The sequence below is a fragment of the Apus apus genome, chromosome 10, assembly GCF_020740795.1.
Source record: "Apus apus isolate bApuApu2 chromosome 10, bApuApu2.pri.cur, whole genome shotgun sequence".
NCBI classification, from domain to species: domain Eukaryota; kingdom Metazoa; phylum Chordata; class Aves; order Apodiformes; family Apodidae; genus Apus; species Apus apus.
The window spans coordinates 1,357,776-1,368,414 of NC_067291.1; the positions used below are offsets into that span (position 1 = coordinate 1,357,776).

Sequence of the window (10,639 nt, forward strand, 5' to 3'; positions counted from 1 at the left end):
AGCCCAGTGATGGGGTCTCTCCTCCCCTCCATTCAGACACAAAGACTGACCTGAAGGCACCTCCTACAAGTTCTGGTGCAGCACAGGCTTGCACAGACATGCTGAGTGCATTTAATCCAGTTAGACTGAAAAATGTGTGGAACAGCTATGCAAATAAGCCTGGAGTTCCTGCAAGCAGACAGACAAAACCATGCTGAAGAGAGACAGAAAAAGAAATGCTGGTGCTGTGCAATCCATAGTGTGTGACTGTGAAAAGGAAAAATAGGAAGCATTTAACAAGGACACACAGTTCTACTTTTTTAATTTCAAAGGTTGTCCAGAGCAAAGAAGCTATCAGGGACCTAGTCAAGAGAAAAAAAAACCCAAATCAAACCCTAAAAAAGCCCTCCTCACCTCAGTCTTACCTGGAAAACACTGGCACAGGTTTTGAGCCACTGGAAGGACCTCCCCTAATATATTAACCCTTCTGAACAGAGGGCATGGGAGTGGAAGGAAATTGCACAACTCTTCTCAAACAACAAAAAATAGTCTCCAGCACTCAGCTTTTCTGTAGAATGCCAGAAACACCCAGTGTTAGCAGAGAACACCAGCTGTAAGCCCTGAACTCGTGGGGTTTAGTGCACAGCCAACACAGGTAACATGGTGTGGTTTATCTAGCAAGACAATAAAGCTGAGGTCTCCCCAGATATAAACCTGGATTATCTTCACTTCTGCTTGCCCAAAAAAACTAAGCAAGGGCCACTAGGGCTCAGCTGAATACACTGAATTGACCTTGTTGTCACAGGGACAACAGATCCCCACAGCACCCTAGGCAGCCTGGTCAGGCACTCCTGTTCCCTCAGGGAGCAGATGTGCATCACATTTGGGGACCCTGGCACCCCCAATGCTGGGGACACTGAGGTTGAGAGGTAATTTCATCAGTGAAAGATCTCACCATCACACCAGCAAGCAGGAGGTTTGCTCTTGCCACGTAGCAATGTGCTGTGAGGAGATAAAGCAAGAGCCTTTTATTGTTAATTTACCAGAGGCAGGGCTGGGCTGCACTGCTGTGCCCTCCCTGGGACCTGCAAGGGGGGATTCTCCTGGCTGCCACTTGCCAGCACTACCAGACCAGGCCCCTTTGGAGTTACAAACAGCAAACCCAAGCCAAACAGGTATTTGGATATTAGTTTCCCTCCCCACATGCTTCAGACAAAGCCAGGTTTCACATTAAATATCCAGTGCACCTCCACGTGAAGCGTTCAGGTCACTGCCAAGTGACTGGAATGTATCTGACACTTTATACCTGGAATTATTCTTTGGCTCTTTTTTCAGCTCTATCCAGAAAACACACCACAACCCAACTCTGTTCCTGTTCCTTTTCACCACTGCCTGAAATCCTAACGAGAAGTCTTGTGGTTCCTCAGAGAAGACACAGGGTCTGGGTCTTCTACTGTGGATACACTTCTGAGTAGAGCAGTCCTTCAGCTGAAATGGCATCCCCGAGCCCCACGGTCCGCACCGGATCCTTACACACCAGAACTGGAGTGAAATGGAACGAGATGCCTTCTCGGTGCCAGTGCACCACTGGCTCATCTGGATTTAAAGAGATTTTGGAAGGTGTCTCAATCTGGGAGGTGACAAACTCCAAAGGAGCTTTAAGAGAGACTCTGCTGGTGTCGATGGTTTCGGTGGCGCAGGCTTGAGTCCCCGCGGCTCTGGCTCCCGCCGCCACGGCAGCCGCCTGGTTGCCCCAGTGCCCGTCCACCGTGGCCAGGATGTGATAGGCCAGGGTGTGGAAGTGGATCCGTGTGAGGTCAGAGGCCCTCTCTGCCATCTTCCCGTGCTCCTTCAGGATCCAGAAGAGGATGTCACTGACTACGCCCACGTCGGGAACGCCGCTCCAGGCGGCGAGGGAGGCGTGGGGGCCAGAGGCAGACTGGGTGAGGAACAGCAGCTCCTGCTCGTTCAGCCCAATGGAGTTGACCAGGGGAAAGACCTGCTAACAGGAACACAGGGATGGCTGTTTTCTTTCAAGGAGAGAACCAGGCTTTTGATTTCCTCATCCAGGTATTGGTTTTACAGGCCTGTGTTACTGGCTGTGTCACCAGCGTGCCCAGCAGAAGGGAGCACCCAGCTTCCTGGAGAGATGCAGGCTGAAGTCTCTGCACAGAGACACATTCTACAGCCCTGCAGGAATTCCTTAGCCAAGAAAACATTCCAGACCAAGGGTGCATGTTCATTTTGTGTAACTGATTTTCTAGACACACACTTGCACAGCGAAGAGTAACAGAACATCAAAACCACACTAAATACTCTGAAGACTGAGAGCTGTGTCAAGCTAAACAAAGAACCATCAGGACCTGAAAAGAAATTGAGGGTCTGATTGTTTCAGTTTTTGGGGTTCTTTTTGTTGTTTTGCTATTTTTTTAATTATAAACTCAGCTCAAATTCAAATCCTGCTTCTTCTAGCAATCTGCAAGCTGCTAAATCTAAACCAGCCAACGTGACTTAGATTTGTGGAGCTCTGGGTATTCTCCTGGGTCACCCGTGCCTGCAAAAACTCTTTGTATGGAGAAGAGGGCCCAGGTGTTGCATGATATTTTTACTGAGCACAGCTGCTCAATCAACTGAGATCTGCAAAAATCCTTACTGCTTGCTGAAAACAGTCTGATGAGCATTTTAAGATACCTCCTAAGCAAGACATCCCAGAGAGACCCTTTCTGAAAGCAATACCCTCTGTGAGCTAAAGAAACAAATCTGTCCTCTGCTCAGCACAAGTCATTACAGTTCTCTCCTTCACTGCACAGAGGAGACTGGTAAGCTCAGTACAGACAATCAGGATGCAACAGCAGCCATTAAACCCATGTTCTCAATTTATCTTTAAATGGATAGCCCTAATGGTGAGTTTCCATGTCTAAATCCATCTACAAGCCTGAGCATTGTGATACTGAAGAAATGGAAACTGATAAAAAGAGTATGTCCTTTCATTTTCCTTACCTGATGAATAATGTTGCTCATAAAATCCTGATCTGTCATGCTGGCCAACTCCAGGTGTATGGGAATGTCCGTGGGGATATCTGAGATGGAAGCCACAGCCTACAGGGGTACAGGAAAAGAAAAAAACCCAACACCCTAAACCACATATTCATTAAGAAACAGCAAGAACAAAGGGGTTTTGACTTGGAGGCAGACCCCCTTGCACCTTCTTGTGGGCAACCTCACAATCCCAGTGAGATACCTGACAAGTGCCAGAACGTACTGCTAAGGGGAAGAAATAAAAACAACTCATTTTCAGAATCCCAGAGCAGGAAGACTGCATCTTACCCTCACTGGCACCCAACTCAGCACTTTTCTAATGGACCAATTCAGAAATCTCACCAATCTAAAGCTGCTGATCCTGCAGAGGATTAACCCAACACCACCAGGCTGGTGCATGGCATCAGGGGGGCACTCAGGTCTTAGGCAATGAGTTGTAAGTAAAAATAAAACCTGGTGTAGCTCCTTTGGGCTCATCTGAGAAAGCTGCCTCCTGCATTATCTAACACAGCTGCTGCTTTAGAGATGGTAAGTGTTGATTATAACCTTGATCATCTTAGTATCTGGGATAGAACGAGGGGAACTGAGGCACTAGATGAGCTCAGTAGCTATGCCAACAGACTCCAGCCAAACAAGCAGACCAAGCCATTTCTCTCTAGATACCCCACTGATTACAAGAAACATCCTTGTTACAGGATTAGATTTTTGCCACTCCTACAGTTCACATCCTCCTTTTAGGCTGCAACACTGAAGAGATCTGTGGGAGAGCTGAAGACCCAGCCTTGTTACCAGTTCAAACCTGAGAAAACAAGACTTTGCCACGAAACATTTGTTGGAATGGACAATAAGGAGATGCTGGCATTCAAGGATCTTACCTCCATAAGTCGTCTGTGCCGCATCTCCTTGCTCTGGCCTTCCATCATGTGAAGTCCTGAAAGCACCACAAGATCTGGCTGAAACTCATCCAAGCTGGACACAAACACTTCCAGCATGTTTAAGGCGCCGTTTGACAGGTCATGGGAGAAGATGAAGCGGTTGGCATTGGGTGCTCTAACCTGTCCCCACTCTTCACCTAGGGAGAAACAGGGAGAAGCAAGTTAACTCCAAAGAGAAGCAAATCAAGCCATGGTCTCTGGAGATCATCCCTCTGTAGTGAGGTGAGGGTTGGTCTCTTCTCCCAAGTAACAAGCGATAGGACGAGAGGAAACAGCCTCAGGTTGCACCAGGGCACGTTTGGATTGGATCTCGGCAACAATTTCTTCACCAAAATGCTTGTCAGGCCCTGGCCCAGGCTGCCCAGGGCAGTGGTGGAGTCATCCCTGAAGGGATGTGGTGCTGAGGGACGTGTTGGTGGTGGCCTTGGCAGTGCTGGGGTAACAGTTGAACTTGATGGTTTTAAAGGTCTTTTCCAACCGAAATGATCCCACGATTCTATAATCATTTTTGGGACATCCTGCTGGAATTTTAAGCTGTGGTTTCCCAATGAACAGGAACTGCCAGCTTCAAGAGAAGCCTTGCTCTTTTTCTCATTCCTTCTTTTCATACACTCCCTCTGCCTCATTTAGCTGCTTGTCTGGTCAGAAGTAAAATTGAGTACTTGTTTGATTGGGTTTGCAAGCTTTGTGATGTTTTAGTCCCTTGTATTAAGTTTATCATACAACTAGGTGATGTCACAGCCAGCTCAAGTGGAGTGTGCAGGATATGCAAAGAGAAGGGAGACCTTCCCCTTCTCTACCTTAGAACCTGCCTGAGCACTTCTTCACTCAGCTCTCCCAGTCTGCATACTGGTTATACTCTGGAGACTATGACCAGCACTTAGTGAAAAGCTACTAAAATAACAGCTGCCAGTGCTGCCTCCTCTCAAGATAAGTCTTATGGTAAGGTTCTGTCTAGGACCAAGATCCCCAGAGTTGCACCAGGAGGGCAGTTCTCGGCTGAGAAGAGAGATGCTGAGGCGACCTCATACACGAATGTGTTGTTTTGCAAGTGTAACAAACAGCACTTGCCAGCTGCAGTAGCCTTGTTTCAGCCAGAAGTGCAAGCTTTGGGTCCTGCTCCACCTTGGTTTTGCTGCTGCATAAGTCTAAGTGGTTTCTGCCTTCCCTCCTTGCCAGATGCTTCTGTCACACCCGTGTTAACTCTGAAGGTTAATATTGAGACAGGATCTGTGAGACAATTCAGGAAGAGCAGCAAGAAAATTCTCACAGATTTGTTCTTGCCCTTACATTAGGGTTAACCTGAATTCCATCTGCATGTAGTTAAGTGGCACCTTTCTGTTTTCAGAGAAAATTACTTGTCTATTTTAGTGTTCATACAGCTTTAGAATTACACCCATCGGGTCTGCTTACAGTACTGAGAGCTTACACAGTCCTTTTGGCATTAACTGATTAAAAAACCCAACAATTTTAAAACCAGAACTATTCTAGTGATGTTCAGGGTTCCCAACTAACATCCAGCCTCTGGCTCAGTACCTGCTTGATACTCCAAGATAAGATGGAATTCATCTCTCTCCTGCATGGATTCAGGGGGCACAACCACATTGTCATCAAGTAGTTCATGGAGTTTAGGACCAACTGGGCCACAAAGGAGGATCTAGAAAACAAGAAAAAAATAATCAGGGATCCCCTGCCATGTCACTTGCCAGTGTGTCAGAGCATTTAAGCATCACCTAGACACTGATTTAAAAGAATCAGCTATGCTTTTCAACTTGTAAGGCAAATTGCACATCCCAGCACACCAGAAGAGATAACTGCAAGGTCCCTAAAATCTACAGGGAAGTAATTTGAGCCTCGGTGACAAGCAAGCAGCATTTTTGGGACACGTACCTTCAGGTCTGGATTTGATGCAAGCTTCTGACCAATGAGAGCAGCATTTCCTCCCACGTAAAGCTGTAAAACAAAGAGAGGCAGGTATGGGCATCCCCTTGCCTGGTTAGCTTTATTTGTGCTTAGTCCTCAGCAGAGACTGGAGATTTTAACTTTTTAGAACAGGGTCAAGCATCACAGCAGTTTATAAAGCTCCCTGGGGCTGAAGGCAAAACAATCTTACAATTCTCTGTGAGATCTCAACCAGTTGAGTGTTCTCTGACTTTTAAAAGATCAAAATATTGGCCTTCAGGTAACTCACACCCCTGCAGAAATAAATCAACTCATAACAAAAACAGCCCCTACTTCTGTGCAACTTCTCTGTGGCAGTTGGTAATTGGTGTGTTTTTTTAGCAAGGCTGACAAACAATAATTTAAAAACTGCAATAATACTTGCTCCAGTTTGAAATCAAGGTTAGACCTGTTACCTGTGCCCACACGAAGGGAGCAGAACCCTAGAAATGTCTTCAGGTAAGAAAGGTCAAACTTTCAAGTAAGGAAACTCTGATCTGAGCTTGGAAACCAATGAATATAGATTGTCCTGAGGATCACAGGCACTCAGAGGTGACAGAAAATAGGCTGTTGAAGGTTACAGCTAATAATCAGGTGATTCCAGAAAGCAGAGATAGCAAGTGTGGTGAGAAACAAGTCAGCACAGGAGAGTCTTGACCAATAAAAGACATTTAGAGCTCTTCCTCATCTCAAAAGCAGCCGGTGAACTGCAGGGAAGGTGGCACTGAGCAGGCTGCAGGAATTAGCCAACTGCCAAGCAAGGAATCAAGCTAGATTCAGAAGACACAGTAAAAATTAAGAGCAACAAAACTTTGCTTTTGGAAAGGGATGCCTCAAAAAAACATACTTATTTCTTTTCATCACTCCTAGAGAAAATATACATCCTGCGTTGAGTAGCTGAAGCTGATTGGAGGATTTACGACTCCTAATCCTTGGATCTATTTCCTCATTCCAAGATGCTGGAGCATCTTTTACAGCATCAGCCCCACCTGGCTCCCACAGAAGAGTCTTCTTACAGAGGCATCTTGGACTGACATTTCAGTTTTGGGACAAACACAAGGGACAGACCACTGACAACCTGCCTGTCTGCAGCAGGTGCTGCAGAAAGTCCTGATACGGTATCATTTTCCTTCCCAGACAAAGTTCCCTTGCTAGACGAAGAGCAGAAGTCACCAATGATGCAGAAAATAAGAAACATGCTTCTCGAAGCTTCTCTCCAGGTGAGAAGCAGGTACCTGTGCCCCGGGGTGCTCGGAGGCCGCCCGTGCAATGTGCTGGAAGGACTCGGCGTCGCTGAAGAAGCGCTCGGCAGCGGCGCCCTTGCCCATGAAGTGCGCGAACGCTTCCCGCAGGTCCTGCCTGGAGGTCAAAACTGCATGATTCTTTCCATCCCCAGGTTCAAGCCCAAGCGCTTCTAACAGCTTCACACCGGACAGAACCACGTCCACGCAGGCGTTGACACTGGAAGAGAAGGGGAATGCACAGTGGGAAAACCACAGGCACCTCGGGGCACTGGTGGGATGACACAACAAGAGTGCTTCCCAGCCAGGGACGTTTGCTGTTCTCAGCCCTGGTGCTAAGGGGGAACACAACCAGCCACATGAACAAACAACACCAAAGAATATGATTTTCCTGAAATTCTCCTTTTCTTGTGCCCCAGTGCTGTGGAGGAGAGAGGGATTTCAAACACTCTGCTGAAATAAAGCAGGAACGAGCGAGCTGAGCGGTCCTGAGGTGGCTGCGTCAGCTGCAGAATGTTCTGCTCTTCATGTGCTGCCTGAGGCTTGCTCTGAACCAAGCAGGCACAATAAGAACATTTTAAATTCTTAATTATTAAAACGAAGCTTTTAGAAAAATAGGTATTTTGGGTTTAAAACATTCATGCAATTCAGAACTATTATAAACAAAACTGGAAGTATTCCAGTCTACGAGATCGGCCTCTGGAGTTTCAACTACTAACAAGAATCAAAACCAACCACACTAACAGCCCCCTCACAGGCTGGTTCTGTTTAGAAGTAGTCAAGAAAGCAATTTGTCAGTTGAAGTACTTGAAAACTGCAGTTTCTAAAGGACCATCCCAAATTTCCAGCAGGCCACCTTCTCTCAAACAGTGGCAGCAGGAGAAAACCCCTCCAATAGTGAGGGAGTGGTCAGAGCCCTTTCAGCAGATCTAGGCTTTCTGTGAAGTCCAGCCTGCAGCTCCTGCCTTCCAGCCATTCCAAACATTCTAGAAAGCTTTGGCAGGATCTCTGCCTTCCTCTCTGCCACAGGACAATGCCAGTGCCTGCTTACATGTGCCCTGAAGGGGACAGCCATGCAGTGTTCCCCTTTGGCAGTGACCTTTCACCCATACCTGGGGCCCCCACACGCCAAGGCTGCATCACAGACAATAAAGGTCATGAAAACCCCAAGGCAACCAGCTCAGAAATCCTCTGTACTGCTCCTCAGATCAGGCACTAAGGAGAGAAAAATCCCCTCGCACAGCAGAGAGAGCCAAAGAAACAACAATCTCTCCAAGCAGCATTGTAGCCCCAAACTCACCACTGCCAAAGGTCAGCAATTTGGTATTTTAATGAATCATTAAAGGTGCAAGGGGACATAAACCAAGTCACAGCTCTTTCAAGTGGGGCACCTCTAATCATCTCCCAACTGCCTGTCTCCTCCCTGCCTGCCATTCCTCTGGTAACACACTTTTATGCTTTTAATAAACTCCCTTAACAGCAGGGATGTGCTACTCACGAACTGCAGTTGCTGCTGAACTTTTGAGTTTGGAGCACGTAAATATACGTGTACCTATATATTCAATCCCTTTCAAACAAAGAAGCAAGCGAGGAGCAAACCAAAGACACCTGGCTCTTTTCCAGCGCAGGGGTGGCAAAAGAGAGAACTGAATGAGACACTGGGAAGCCTATTTTGTCCTATTTTCAGAGGAGAAAGTCTGCATCAACCGGGATGCAAGAGCAAGACGGACCCCAGCAGACACTGTCCTGTCCTCGTGGCCATTGAGGCTGAAAAACTTCCAACATTTAAGGCCAAATCTTCTAGTCAAGTTACCCTGTCACGCCCTTATATTTAAAAGGGAGCCAAGTGCTGCATGTAGCAGCGAGGTTCACGGCCAGACTTAAAACCAGCCTGTAAGATCAACGTGATACCCCTTGAACTTCCCTCCCGCCCTCTTTGCCGTGTAAAAAGAGAAAGAAAGGGGTGTTTGTTGGATTTCACTGAGCACGCACAGGTGCCCTCGACACCTCCTGCTGCCTCTCCCCTCTCTTCTCTGCACCTCTGCCTTGACTTGGTTATTTCTCCCGTACCCCGCGGGCTTTGCTCGCTTTCCCCCTTCCCAAACCCCCTCCCTCCGTTTCTCGCCAGGCTCTGCCCCCTCCCCGGCAGCTCCGCGCCCCTCAGCTCCCACCTGCCGGGAACCAGGGCAGAGCCAGCCTGCCCGCCGCGCCGGAGCCACGCAGCACCGACCCCTGCCTCTCCCGGGCCGTTTAACCTCCCCTCTCCCCGGGAAATGCCCTCGCCTGGAGAGCGACAGCCCTGGGAGAACGGGCAGGGGCGGGAGCTGCGGGCAGCGCCCGGGGGGCTCTGAGCGGCCACGGGGGAAAGAGGGGCGGGGAGGCCGCGCGGAGCCCGGGGGGGGCTGTCACCCGGCCGGCGAGGCCCCGAGATGGACACACACGGATATAAATGTCGATATAAATGCCGATATCGATGCCGATATCGATGCCGATATCGATACGGGTGCGGAGCCGCAGGGCTGCCCCGCCGCAGGGCTGATGTGTCCCGTCCCCGCCCCGCCGCTGGGGGCGCTGTCCCCGCGCCTTCCCCCCGCGCCTTACCCGACGGCGACGCGCGCCCAGCCGCGCGCCGGGCGGACGATGGCCGCCTGCCAGGCCGCCAGCAGCCGGGCCTCGGCGGGCCGGGCCCCCAGCAGCCAGCCCGGCAGCCGCCGCCGCAGCGCCGCGGGGGGCCGCCCGGGGCCCAGCAGGCACAGGTAACCCAGCGCCAGGGCCAGCAGGCCCACGCACACCGAGCGCTGCCACATCGCGGACGCCGGCTCCGCCCTTCCCCGCCGCCTCTGAGGCGGGGCGCGACCGGCCGGGCCTCCCGCCTCCTCCTCCCGCCTCTTTCCCGCCTCCTCCTCCTCCCCGCCCCGCCGGCCCCGGCCTCTCTCCCGCAGCGCAACTGGCGCCTCCGGGCGGCAGCGGCTGCGTCGTCACGGAGCGAGGGGAGCAGGAGGGGAGAGCGAAGGCTCGGGAGGGGAGATGGCGGGCGGGGCGGGGCGGCTGCTCGGCGGGAGAGCCCGGCCCCGGGAGAGCCCGGCCCCGGGGGAGCCCGGCCCCGAGCCGGGGTTAGAGCCCGGAGCCCGCAGTGAGCGCTGCCCGGGTGTTGCTGCAGGCGGTCCCTGCTCTCGCCGTGGGGCTGGCGCTGAGCTGAAGCCTCCGGGCGCTGCTGCTCCACCTTCCCCTCCTTTGGGTTCCTCCTCGTGGTGCTCCTGTCCCTCTGTGTTGCCCGGCACCCTTGTGGGTCTGCGTGGGGTGTTCCCACTCGGTGCCCCCAGCCGGGCACTGCTCTCCCTGGCTCCCGGGCCTGTGTCCTAACAGCTTGTGCCCAACACGCTGGTCACTGACCTGAAGCTACGGGTAGCTGGCCCTGGCCGGTGTTTCTTCTTCCTCTGTGGTAGAAATGAAATGTAGTGTTGATTTTGCGTTCTAGTGTTAGGAACATAGGGTCGGGTTTGG

At 50.7% G+C, this 10,639-nt stretch overlaps 1 protein-coding gene across 2 annotated transcripts; it reads right to left on the minus strand.

The window, feature by feature from the left end:
- Positions 1-284: 284 nt before the first annotated feature.
- On the minus strand, positions 285-9,955 carry ADPGK (ADP dependent glucokinase). Of its 2 annotated transcripts, none has more exons than XM_051628401.1 (7): positions 9,737-9,955; positions 7,130-7,355; positions 5,844-5,906; positions 5,490-5,610; positions 3,894-4,090; positions 2,980-3,078; positions 285-1,978 (listed from the first exon to the last, which is right to left on the minus strand). In XM_051628401.1, exons 1-7 carry the CDS (start codon positions 9,940-9,942, stop codon positions 1,430-1,432), a joined length of 1,461 nt encoding a protein of 486 aa, XP_051484361.1. In that variant the 5' UTR covers positions 9,943-9,955; the 3' UTR covers positions 285-1,429. The 2 variants fall into 2 exon arrangements, with proteins under 2 accessions (XP_051484361.1, XP_051484360.1); XM_051628400.1 differs by having other exon boundaries at positions 285-1,981.
- Between the last annotated feature and the right edge of the window lie 684 nt (positions 9,956-10,639).

Excerpts from the sequence above, each read along its gene's own strand:
- ADPGK (XM_051628400.1), bottom strand. The coding sequence starts at position 9,942 with ATGTGGCAGCGCTCGGTGTGCGTGGGCCTGCTGGCCCTGGCGCTGGGT. Across the intron at positions 7,356-9,736 it reads TGGGCGCGCGTCGCCGTCGG|TGTCAACGCCTGCGTGGACG; the intron begins GTAAGGCGCGGG and ends CTTCTCTTCCAG. Across the intron at positions 5,611-5,843 it reads CATCAAATCCAGACCTGAAG|ATCCTCCTTTGTGGCCCAGT; the intron begins GTACGTGTCCCA and ends CTTGTTTTCTAG.